This window comes from Amblyomma maculatum, chromosome 4, assembly GCF_055883805.1.
Source record: "Amblyomma maculatum isolate TAMU_Amacu chromosome 4, ASM5588380v1, whole genome shotgun sequence".
In the NCBI taxonomy this organism is placed as follows: domain Eukaryota; kingdom Metazoa; phylum Arthropoda; class Arachnida; order Ixodida; family Ixodidae; genus Amblyomma; species Amblyomma maculatum.
The window spans coordinates 89,719,586-89,731,745 of record NC_139347.1 but is presented as its reverse complement, the minus strand read 5'-3'; the positions used below and the strand labels follow the sequence as shown (position 1 = coordinate 89,731,745).

Here is a 12,160-nt window from a genome sequence, read left to right as displayed (position 1 = left end):
TTTTCGTGCAACGCGACAGCGCGAAGGCACTCAACGGAGTCTGTGTTGTGATTCAGTGTTTGGTGGTTGTGGTGTGCCTCGACAGTGGGAAAACCTACTCTGTCGATTTGCTTGGAGCACTTAGTACCATCGCCGATGCGTAGAAGTCTGTAGCACCCACAACACTGTGCAATTGCTTCCGCGACGCGGGATTTGTGCTGAATGACGAGTCGGCTGCCTTGGATGAGGAGAGCGTCGTCGAGCAGTTGTCAGGCAGTGAGCAGTTCATTCACGACCTTCGCACTGCTGGTGTCGAAATTCCATCGGCCGTTTCGTTTTCAAAGTTCGCAGACGTGGACCACCAGTTGGAACTGTGCTCTGGGCTCATAGATACAGGAATTATTCGCCAAGTGCTTGTGGAGTCTGAGAGCGAGGACGATGATGACTCACCTGCAGCAGCGCAGCCGATGCAAGCTGAGCTGATGCAAGCGAAATTCAGGTGGACCTGTTAGCACGGAAACGGAGCGTGGTGCAGAAAAACATTCATGACTTTTTTCGGCCTCAAAGTGAATAATAGGCAATAAATTGAGCTCTTTTGGTGCACATTTGTTTTTTCGGGCTGCCCGACTTTTTGGACATTTTCGTGGTTCGTTGAGAGTCTGAAAAATCTGTCGTCGACTGTAATCAGTTGTGAGCAGCAGTCTTGAAAACTTTTGTAAATTGAAGATTCCACACAGAACTTGTAAATTTGGCTTAGATTCTCACAAAGATTACATGTACAGAACTGTTGCTTTAAGAGATGACAGCAAGAATCATTTCAGCCCCCACTGGCTGGCTGAAGGGTTAGGGTGCTCGACTACTGAGCTGAGGATCCCAAGTTCTATCCTAGTCATGGCTGCATTGTGATACTAGAGGCAATGGAAGAGGCAAGAGGTGATGTCAGCGCACTTAAAAGAACCTCAAGTGGTCTAAATTTCTGGAGCCCTCTGTAGCCCAAGTCACTTTGGGATGTTGAACCCCATTAACCAAGCTACCCAAAATCATTTCAGGGTTCATTTAAGAGCAAACCATGCGCATAAGGGGCATGATTTCAAACAACTGCACCATTCATCACCACATGTAGAGCATCTTTGATTGATTCTGATCTACAAGTTTTCTCTCAAGCCGGTCGACAATAGCAGCTCTGGGACTACTTCTTTCTATAACACGACATTTCTTGATTCAATTGATTCACTCTGTACATTCAAGAAATGTAACTGTGTGGATTTTCACAAAAATCTTGCTGACTGCCCCCTTGCACTCCTTACTGCAGCAAAACAATTTTATATTCTAGTCATTGCTATAGATAGTCATGGTATGTATTTTATTGCTGCATGTGTTGAGGTTAAGGGTGTGTGAATATGTACCATATTTACTTGCACAGTGACCCCTCTTAATTTAAGCTAACTTAAGAATTAAACAAGTTTCAGCTTTTCTTTGTAGGGCATTGAAGAAAAAGCTGCAGCATCACTGTCTACAGCAAAGCTTGCAATGACTGTGATGAAAGCTGTTATCATTGCATTAATTTTATCTAATGAACACCTGAAACATGGCTGTTCATACATTTAAAATTAAAACGAAGTGGCAATATTATTCGCATTTGCTTCGCAACCAAACATTTGATACATATGGTATGCACATCCCTTGTTGAGTTGTTTTCTCGTGAGTTGTTGAGTTGTATTCATATGCTTGCTGCTTGTTACAGGAGGCTATGGGCTCAGATTGATGGATTCCGCTGCTTGCTGTTGCTTTGTTTCTATCTGCAGATAAGCTCGATGAACTGGCAAAACTTTTGCAACCCCTTGCTAAAAACTGTGGGGATGTCCAGAATTGGAACATCGGTGGAAAGGTGTTTCATGACTTCCTCGGTGTATGCGACACCATCAGGAAGGCCACACAGGTCAGTATTACTGCCTCAACATTCGTGTCTTAGCATAAGGTTTTGGTGTTTTTGGAAGTGTTTATCTTGTTTTGAAAAGACGCATACCGTATTAACACAATTTTAAATCGACCTCCCTTTCCCCCCGGCCCCTGCCCCAATATAGCATGGCAGGAAAACAAACAAGGGCACGCCTCAATGCACATTTCACAACAAAATTTATTGGCCGCTGGACTACTCATTCATGCTTGTGCCATCGCGTTCACTAGTGCTGCCATTGGTTGCCACCACTGTCCTAGGTATACCAGCTTCTGCAGCAAAGACACGCTTGTTCCATGACCACGGCACACATCACTGGCAGGGACTGTCACTTCGTACAGTGGTTCAGTGATATACACCGCATGCTTTGTCTCCAGGTCTGGAAAATGTCCCAACTTCAGCCTGCGGAAACCTCTTCGCTTACCGTCACAGCTGAAAATTTTGCCTCACTCGTTCCGAAACATTGAACTTGTGGCCTGCCTTGCTGTTGTCTATTTCTTCAGCGTGAAGAATGACAGGCCCTCTTGAACGTTGCTGTGAACGAGCGCCAAATGTGTTAAAGCACTGGTCATGCTAGTAGCTGGTCAAGCAAAGCTTAGAAATGCGCAAGTGGTGTCTGTTTTCCCATCAACTATCGATACTCCTGAAAGCACTGTCATTCCAACTAGCACCACTAATGTTATGATGGGAGCAGCACCCCTTCCGTCAACCATCACACCTGCTGTGGGTGCCATGTGGGCAGTAAAAACTTGACGGATCATTCCGAAAACATGTGAAATAGCCAAATGCTACAGGGGGTATGGGAGACCGAACATAACTTATAACCAAGTCATAGCATTCCTTATCTTGTTTGCCTCGTCTTTATTAGCGATGCTATGCTTTGGTTTCGACGTTAAGAGGAGACACTGCTCTTAGAAGATCGAAAATGGTCATAAAATCGATTTTGAGAGAAACTCATTTTCGGACCGTTTATACTTTCGAGCACCTGCACTCAAATTATTAACGCTGAATTCGGTCAGGAAATGCGATAAAATCTGCTTTCAAATCAACACGGCAGCCATGAAATACCCTTCAAAAAGAGGAAATTCGTTCGAAATTCCCGCGCACGCCACGTGCATTGCAGCCGGCTATCCCACCATCTTGGGCTTGATTTGAAGCTGTTTTCTTTGTACACAATTTGCGCTATCTCAAAATGGCGTTGCTGAAATGGAGTGGCTGCTCGCACCGGTTTTCCATAGGCTGTTTATGGTCTCTGATTGGCTCTCACTTGGTGTCTGCCATTGGCTGCTGTGACCGGCGTGTTATTTTTGCTTTTTGTTTTACATATTCGCAGCCGTGGCCGCCGCTTCGTGCGCATCTTTGCACTCGTGTTCCTTGACGCACCACTTTGTGAGAATTTTTCTTTTGCGATTGAGATACCGGAAAACAGTAGATGTAATCGAACACGCAACGAGCGAGCCTTTAGAAGCCATAAGAAACGAGCATGGAAAAAAAAATCAGGGCGTGCCGTCAGGACCTGCAGTACAGCTAGTGCCAGACTTGTTAGATATGCAAGGAACTTCAACCACGCTGCCCGATGACGACACTGCGGGTTCAAATTACAGTGCGAATAGCATCCTGGATGACAGTACACCACGTTGATGCCGCCGGCACGTACTACTATACGGCTGTACTACGGCAGAGCCGGCACACTGTGCAGAGCGGTCGGCACAGTCTGTTACCAATAAATGAGCTGTGGATGCAGCGGCCAAAACAGAGGGTTGCGCTACCGACTGGCTGCTTCATACGCAAATGGAAACGCTCACGATTTTTGCCACGGCGACGCAAAAACCTGTTTTGAGCTGTTGGGGTGGCTCGAGCCACGTAGTTCCAACAAGTTGGAAATTGTTTGCTCTGTTGGTTCAATCGCTTACATGTGAACCGGCTTTAACCCTTTTTTTTTTTTTTTTCAAATTCTCGGGGACAAAAGTAGAGGGTGAGTTCATTATGCAAATGGGTTGATTACGTGAATAATGCGGTATCATTTTTCACAATCACAAGCGGCATCTCAAGCCGATTTCTGTATATCGAATTATCAATATATCAAACTATTTCGTGATCCCCTTTGATCAAGACCAGTGTCTTGATCCCTGTCCCACTAATTTAGAATAAATGTTACAATTATATATGTGTGTGTGTGTGTGTGTGTGTGTGTGTGTGTGCGTGTGTGTGTGTGTGTGTGTGCGTGTGTGTGTGTGTCAACTTCCAATAGCGCTTGATAACGCTTGACTATCACGCGCATTTCTCATTTATTGCCTCTTAAATGACGAATGCAGTGGAAGACAATGCTGTGTTCATGCAAGGCATTAGTATTCATGCAGGGCATCAAGTCAAACTCAGCTGTATTCGTAGCCATGTTGCATTCATGCTAAAATGGTACTTCCACAAGGTGTAAACAAAGAAATGTGACGACGAAAAAAGACTGCACAGAGGTGACGAGAGAGGGATAGAAGGTATTTCAGTGTTGTTTTTTTTTTTTTTTTTTTTTTCATAAAGCAACAAGGCATGTTTTGTAAGTGGCCATGTCATCATGAACAACTGATGTAGCAAAGACCCTGATGTAGTAAATAGTTTCGCCAGTCCAAGTGACTTTACTCTAAAGGGGTTCTAGTTGAGTGGATTCTACCTACTGAGTTTGCATGAACCCGGCCCAACAAACATTGATTACGGAGGCGCCTCGCATCAAGGCAGAGAACTAGCAGACGGCACCGGGTTCCACTTTTTTTCCCCTCACGCATCGCTAGCATTTTCCGTACTCTTCCCCTCTACCACTGTGTCCCGACTCAACTCGGCCTTGTTACATGCTTCCTGCGGCAGGGTCGAGTCAACCCACCCCTGCGTTGGAGTTGACTTGACTCGACCTGACCCGAAAGTGTTTACATGAACCCTGTAGCCGGTTTTTGACCTGACAACTCAACCTGCTCCTTTAGAGTCCATGTAAATGCCACTAGTGTGCATGCTTCCAATGGCTTGGAGTCAGTTGCATGTTGACCACATCTGGCAATGGAAAACCAAGGCAATAGTCCAGCTTGCAAGGAGGGGAACCTCACAGAACTGCACTTTTCTATTGCGAGACTTCCTTGCAGCTTCACCAGCTCTAGTGCTGGACTAGGTGGACTAATGTGCACTTCTTTTGCAGGGAGACCTTAGTGCATATGACCTGGAAGTCATCCGACCAGCCGTTCTCTCTCTCTGTGGCACAGTATCCTGCCTCACCTGCAAGACACCGAGAGACAGGTCAGACCCTTACGTTTCATTTGCATAATTTTTTTCCCTCCCGAGTGTAATTTATGCAGTGATAGCAGATGTCTAGTTCAGTTGACATTTAGGGCTTGAAACGCGTGCCCTGCGACCCAATTAGCAACCCGGTAGTTTCCCTTGGAAAGCCAGCAAGGGCGACAGTTCTAATGGAGCAATGCTATTATGAGATATGCACAAAGAAACTGGCTTCAAAACGGGCCCAAGATGCCGGTGATGGCGGCAGCTGGTTTACTCGTGGTGTGCGTGGTGTGCGTGGGAAGTTCGAAAAAGTTTTGGCCTTCGGGACATTTTGTGGCTTTCATGATGTTTTGAAAACCGATTTTATCACATTTCCCAATCAAATGCAGCGTTAACTTCATGACAGGTGCTTGAAGGTACAAACTTTCCGAAAATGAGTTTTCTCAAAATGATCGAGAAGTTGCTCTGCCCTGCGTCACTGTCAGCTCAATCTTTTAGTCCATCATAGTATGAAGATGAAATGCCACAATACCTTCGTTTCATGGAATCCACAAATGCACACATTTTATTGTGAATGACATTAGGGAATCGAGAACATGTATGTAACATTCAAGAATTCACTGCATTTGAATTTGTTACATCTAGGTTTAACTGTACTTGCAACATGTGGGCAGCAACCGGACTCCACTTGCTACCATATGATGGCAGCCTTCCTTATTCTTTGCACCATCCCATCTATTATTTGTGTCATAGCAGGGTTTTTTGAAACCTTCGACCAGCACTGCATGAAGCCCTTTTGTGTATCCCTGCTGATATTTGTTACGTGTTGCATGGCGTGTGGCCTTCCCCTGCTGGCGGAAAGCCACCAATATGGCATTTGACATTTCCAAAGTTCTCGTTTTATTGCTCGAAAGCAACTCCAAATTGGCATTATTTCTGCTGCATGAGCTGCACCAAGATTTTGAAACCTGCTTCCACCTCTATGTTGTGGATAAAATAGCATGGCCATCCAACACAAGGAAGCACTTTGCCCCAGCTTCACGATAGAGCATGCCATCTATATGCAAAAAAATCTTGATTTAATGAGATTCAACGTCACTGTTTTCATCAATATCACGAGCGAAAAGAGGAGCATGCCTCTGGGAGGCACCTTGAGGTGAGATGGTGGAGTGAGTGTCGGGGTCCTCAGATGCCAAGTCAGACATGCTTCTCCTAGGCCACGCAGGAATGTTCACACTGCTTGGTTAAAGGGCCCCTGATTAAGGTAAAATCATAATGCATGCAATCCATAGAGGTGGTTTTTGTGAGTAATCGAGTCAAATTTGAAAGCTTTGCATGGAGCCGATAATATACAAATGATTTTTAAAAGTGCTGCCGGTGACCGCTTGCAGTCGATTAGGGCGGCACATATCCATGCGCAAACCTCCCCACTGACGTGAGCGGGGCTGTTGGGCGGAGCAGGGCATGGCGTCGCGATTTGTTCCATATGTTCACCGCCAATGAAGCTAGAGTAAAAAATTTTTCGTTCTGGAGAGTACTAATGGGATGCCTATAGCTTGTGCACGTTTTATAATTTTATTAAAATAGCTTTTCATGGGCCTTTTAAATTGAGGCTTTAATCCGTGTCGGGCGGTCTTTCAGGTAATGTGGTACTTGCGGCAGCGTACTAATGAGCGTGTGTATCAGTAATGAATATGTGTGAGATAAGAGAAGCACATATCCATTACACTAATCAGTATATAAACTGTTAGCAAAGGGCATGTACGCGAACGAGGATCTGCAAGAAGAGCTGCAGATGGTGGCCATTAACGTTGTACCCTTAAGGGCAGAACTATAATAGTCCTCAATTTTTTCTATTGTGCGTTGTTTTTTTTTATGAGAGGGAGGGAGAGAGATGGTTACATTGGTTGCTGCAGCAGCCCCCTGCAGAGGGTTTGTCCACAATCACCATGATGAAACAGTACATGCTGTAGCTGTTTTTTCCTCTTGAGAATTTATAGGCATTGAAATTATAACAAGTGACATTATCTGTAGTGTTTAAAAACTAAAGTTCGAAATTTGAATGTCACTTTTTACATACTAACGATTATTGTGCATCTTTTGCTTAATTAGAGAGCATTTATGGGTCCTGAACCAAGGAACATGTGACATAAAAGTGATACATCTTGTTGGTATTGAATATGCAGGCTTTGCCAGGCTGAGATAGCCAAGAAGACATCTTTGGTCCTACAGCTCATCACTAGTGCTGAGTCAGGTGCCCTAGACAGCGTAGCACATTCGGCGTGCCGCAACATTGAACTGCTGTCGATGCCTGACGACTACTCGATTGGAGATTTTGAGTTGCTTGCTCGCACATTCATGCAAAATTCCATTCTGGGCGATGCTTCAAGCTGAGTCTCAACCTACCACCAATTTTGCATGAATATGCTGAATTATATTTTGTAATGCATCTGTATTTTGTCTGGCAAGATGATGCTGTGTTTCAGTACCATGTAACTTGCCAGACTGTCAGATATATTGCTGACTGATCTTACCAGCTGATTGTCTCCAGCAAGACTTCTTTTGTAAGTTCTGTAGCTTTGTGTTATCCAAGTTTTATTGTACCATTGTGCTTCCCCAGCAACATGAGAAATACATGTACCAAATCGTGTTAGCCTGATCAAGCCATGTTAACCTGAAGCCTTTTGGATGGCATGCAAGGACTTGGCGTTTTTGTAAATGTTTAGGCTTTATTCTGGGCCAGTGTCATATTTCACAATTTGTTGAGAAACAGAGGGGAAGCTGTATCATTTTCATTGCTTTTCCTGTCCAAGAGCGTAGTGTTTGTTCATGCTTTCGATATCTTACCCTTTTTCTTGACCATATTTTTTTAAAAGTGTGCATGAGAATTGTTCAGTTTGTGATATTTTTTTACAGATTTACTTGGTCTGAGTGGGGATTTTAATACCATGTTACATGTAAGTGCTTGCTCATTTAATTCAATGCATCAACTTTTTGAGGGAGATGCCATCTTTACAGATTCACATTTGTGGGCTGTTAGGCTAAGAGTGTAAGATAGCGGAATGAGGATTGTTACATTGAGAACATATTTAAAACCATATTTCTGAGACACTTGAGAGCGCGTTTAGGCAACAGACTGCATCAATTCGAAATGCATTGTGTTTTAGCATGCTGGTTGCAATGACTCTCTGTTGTGTACAAAGCTTGTGCAAGAATTTTAATAAAAACAGCGTTCAGAACAAATGGTGACTGTTTGAAAGGTGTTGGAGCACTGAATGGTTGTTAGGTAGAGTGCTTTAATATAGTGAGCAGGAAAGAAATTATAATATGATAAAACCAAAATTTGTTAACTGAGAATTTTCTGAAAAATGCATGGAAGAATGCTACACTTCAGCCACTGAATGGTCGGCAACTCGGGGATCCTTCTAGAAAAACTGGGAAGCTTCATGGTGAAAAAACAGCACACACTGAGGCACAGACAATAGAACAAGAAGGACATGTTACGGGCGCTGACTCGCAACTGGAGTTTAATGCAGAAAATGAACAAATAAGGTAGCCATCTGCATAGGTCACATCTATGTGAAAGCAAGCACGTGCATGGCAAAGATAGCTAGTCAGGAGTGGAGTCCAAGTAATAGAACCCCTATCTACCAGAGAAATAAGAAGGAGCCCTAACGCACCAGTCAGCATATTTTCTAATATAAAAAAGCTTCCATAGTTTCTCGGGCGACACTGTCGTGATTCCAGAAAAGAACATTGGTTCTTGAAAACGAGCAAGCAATTACACACGGCAGTGTGCAGGTGGATTCTCTCCCGAATCACTTCTGGTTAAATTACAATGCTCCAAGAGCCTCGCATTTAAACAGCGCCCTGTTTGGCGGATGTGCATCTTACCGCATGACAGCGGCAGTTTGTACACAACAACTTTCTTGCAAGCGGTGAAGGGTGCCTCATGTTTTCTTGCGCTAGCCCAACAGCTCTTTAGGGCAAATTGGGCCCAGTTTGTTCGGTGCTGAAAACACAACCCTAATGTCATACCGCTTAGCCAGGCTCTTGATAACAAGAGAGCTTGTGAGTGTAAGGGATGACAGCCGGCCTACAGCGCTCATTGTCACCTCGGCCTCCTCTGTTGGCCCCTGCTTTTACCCACCTGAGGACTTTATCGCCTGCCTCGGAGGTGATGTGGTTAACCGGGAGTTTTGCTCTGAAACACTTTTCGCCACTAGGTGGTGACAGGACTCGGGAGTGGCGGCCTTAAGGCACGACACCACAATGCCATCAATGCTATTGGCTGAGGAGTTAGAGCACTGAATGCAGGTGCGGGATCAAATCTTGGGACACAGCAACCACTTTTCGATGGAAGCGAACAGCAAGGCGTGGCATGTGAGCGCACATTAAGAAACCCCAGGTGGTCTGAATTCCCGAAACCCTCCACTACGGCATCCTTCATGGCCAGAAATGTTTTGGGACATTAAACTACAATAGCCAAACCAGAACTTGTACAACCATTTTGCACTAAATATGGTGAAAATATTGTTTCACATACATTTAATAAATTTTTACTGTTTCTTTATTTAAGTTCGAGCACGGCTCCCCTACCTGTGAAGGTTGTTGCCAGTGTTGCCTGCAATACACAAAATTTGGCTTTCAATATGCCATGTGAAGCTAATCCAAGCTGTTGGGTATCAGTTTTCCGCTTTATGTTGTTGACTTCGCGCCATTGGCTATTGTCTTTTTCGCGAAAGCCCGGCCGCGGGACATACAAATCTTTTTTACACCTGCTGCACACATGTGGCTGAGCTTGCAGTTCCTCCAAGGTCTGAAATGGCTGCAGCTAACCTGCAAAGTGGTATGTGTTCATCTTCGGAAAGGGGCATTCATCCCTGTTCTGCCAAAGATGGCAAACGGCGTTTTCGATGTTCGGTGCTAAGGCAAATGCACAGAACTTTTGGCATGGTCAAATATTTAGGGGAATCCCCCAAGGTGGAGTAAATTTCTAATGAGGGAGTAATTACTGAGTGACATCCACCATAGCCAACCACAGCCATCCACCGTAGTGCAGCCATACGGCTACAAAGGAAAGCTATACAGCTTTCTCAAAAACTTTGTGGTTAAAGAAAAATTTGTCCTGATCCGGGGATCGAACCCAGCACCACCGCCTTTCCGGGGAAGTCGCTCTACCGACTGAGTTAACCAGGACGGCTAGTTCATCAGATTGTAGGGCGAGAACGAATTGATCTATAACTCGAAGTGGGAATGGTGTTGGTCAAATATTTAGCGGAATCCCCCAAGGTGGAGTAGATTTCTAAAAAGGGAGCAATTACTCGGTGACATCCACCCAAGTGCAGCCATACGGCTACAAAGGAAAGCTATAGACAAGCGTCAGCCCATGACGTCAGTGGAGATGCGGCGGCGCTGGCGACAGCAGTGACTTTCGTGGTGTAGGCAAAAGCTCGGGTTGTCTGCATTGGATGCGCGGCGCTTGCTGTGTTTTCGGGCATAATTCCCAATATTCCTGCAAGCTGTGGTGTAGGTGGTTTCGCCACGAGGCACAAAAAGGAAAATAGAACCTGTTTTCACATGTTCTTGCGGTCGGACAAATATGAGAGCTATGGGCAGCAGCGTTGAGCGCGACAAGTAGACTGATTACCTTCGCGGCTAACGTGCGTTGCACAATTCTGCACTGAAACTCCATCAGTTCGTTTGCAACTCTCAATTGTCGTTACTGCTTTTCGGCCGCACGATGAATAGCGCAATAGCAAATGACTGCAGCTCGTGCACGTTTTGTTCTATATAATATATCAAGTTAAGACGCCGCCCGCCCTGTGAGTTCCATTCACTTGTGCCCATATTCGTACAGAATAGGACACAGAAGTTGCTGCGAAGGTAACTGCTGTTAGTTTGACCGGTCACTCCAGCGCGATATTGCCGAAACAGACCTGAACTTGTGAAGCAGCTTTTCTCTTATATCACTTTCGCGCATTTCAACGATGTGACTTCATCATCGACCCTATAGAAAGCAAGTAAACATTGTTAGGATCCGGGCAAAGTCACGCAGCGTCATTTCTCAAAACTTGCTTTCTTAAGGTCATTAAGATTTTGACGAACGAATTAAATATCCACGTACAATGTAGCTCTGATCAAGCAGGATATATTTATGTATGGAATATATGGTACATGCAATTTAATGTCCCAGAGAGTAATCGGCAATGTGGGGTGCAAAATAAGCAGATAAGAGGACGCACTTTTGAATAAACAGTTTCAAAGTATATTAAAAAAAGAAGCTTAATAGATCTTGCAAAGTTCGCTGCAAGCGATCGTGGAGAATGTTGCATTTCCGTTCGTGCACCTCTCCTAAAGACCCCCCCGTAAAAATAAAAAATAGAACATTCTTACGGGCCTTCATGTATATATTAACCTTTGAATGACCGGGGCTACGTATGTACGATGAAACAGACGTCAAACGTCTTTTTATCGAGCAGGATAAAACATTGGCAGCGCGCACTAAAGGCGAATATGTTACAAAGAACTTAAAGATTGAGTTCTTATTTAGTGAAATTCTGACTTAAGTTGCCGGTACAGTGAGCTAGAAATATGATTTCTAGTTCACTATAGTTGTCGGTAATATATTGTTCTTTAGAGCGAAGGTGAGCATCAGAAAGCCAATTAAGAGTTGTCATATGAAAAACACACTCCAGTCATTCATTCGTCGTCTTTGCATGCGCTAGGAGTAGGCACAGGATTTGAACAATGTTGGCTGTTAGTTTTTCATATACTACATTGCGCTTTCTAGTTTTCATTTAACTTAATCACTACAGTCGCCCACCGTAGCCGCGCGCTGCTGAAGCCATGGAGAAGAAAGCCAATTCAGCGCTCTTCGCCAGGTAATTCCGGAAGTAATCGGCTGATAAAGTGCTGAACTACTCTCCAGGCATAAACAAAACTATTTCTACGCACAAGCGAAGC

At 44.5% G+C, this 12,160-nt stretch overlaps 1 protein-coding gene across 2 annotated transcripts in view; it reads left to right on the top strand.

Moving 5' to 3' along the window:
- The window catches only part of Nup98-96 (nuclear pore complex protein Nup98-96), a 127,853-nt gene extending 119,416 nt beyond the window's left edge, over positions 1 to 8,437 (top strand). For both annotated transcript variants that reach the window (XM_084602149.1, XM_084602148.1), the window contains exons 34-36: positions 1,785 to 1,918; positions 5,115 to 5,212; positions 7,381 to 8,437. In XM_084602149.1, coding sequence (XP_084458275.1) covers positions 1,785 to 1,918; positions 5,115 to 5,212; positions 7,381 to 7,588 — 440 coding nt within the window. In that variant the 3' untranslated portion in view covers positions 7,589 to 8,437. The remainder of the gene's footprint in view (positions 1 to 1,784; positions 1,919 to 5,114; positions 5,213 to 7,380) is intronic.
- Positions 8,438 to 12,160: the final 3,723 nt, after the last annotated feature.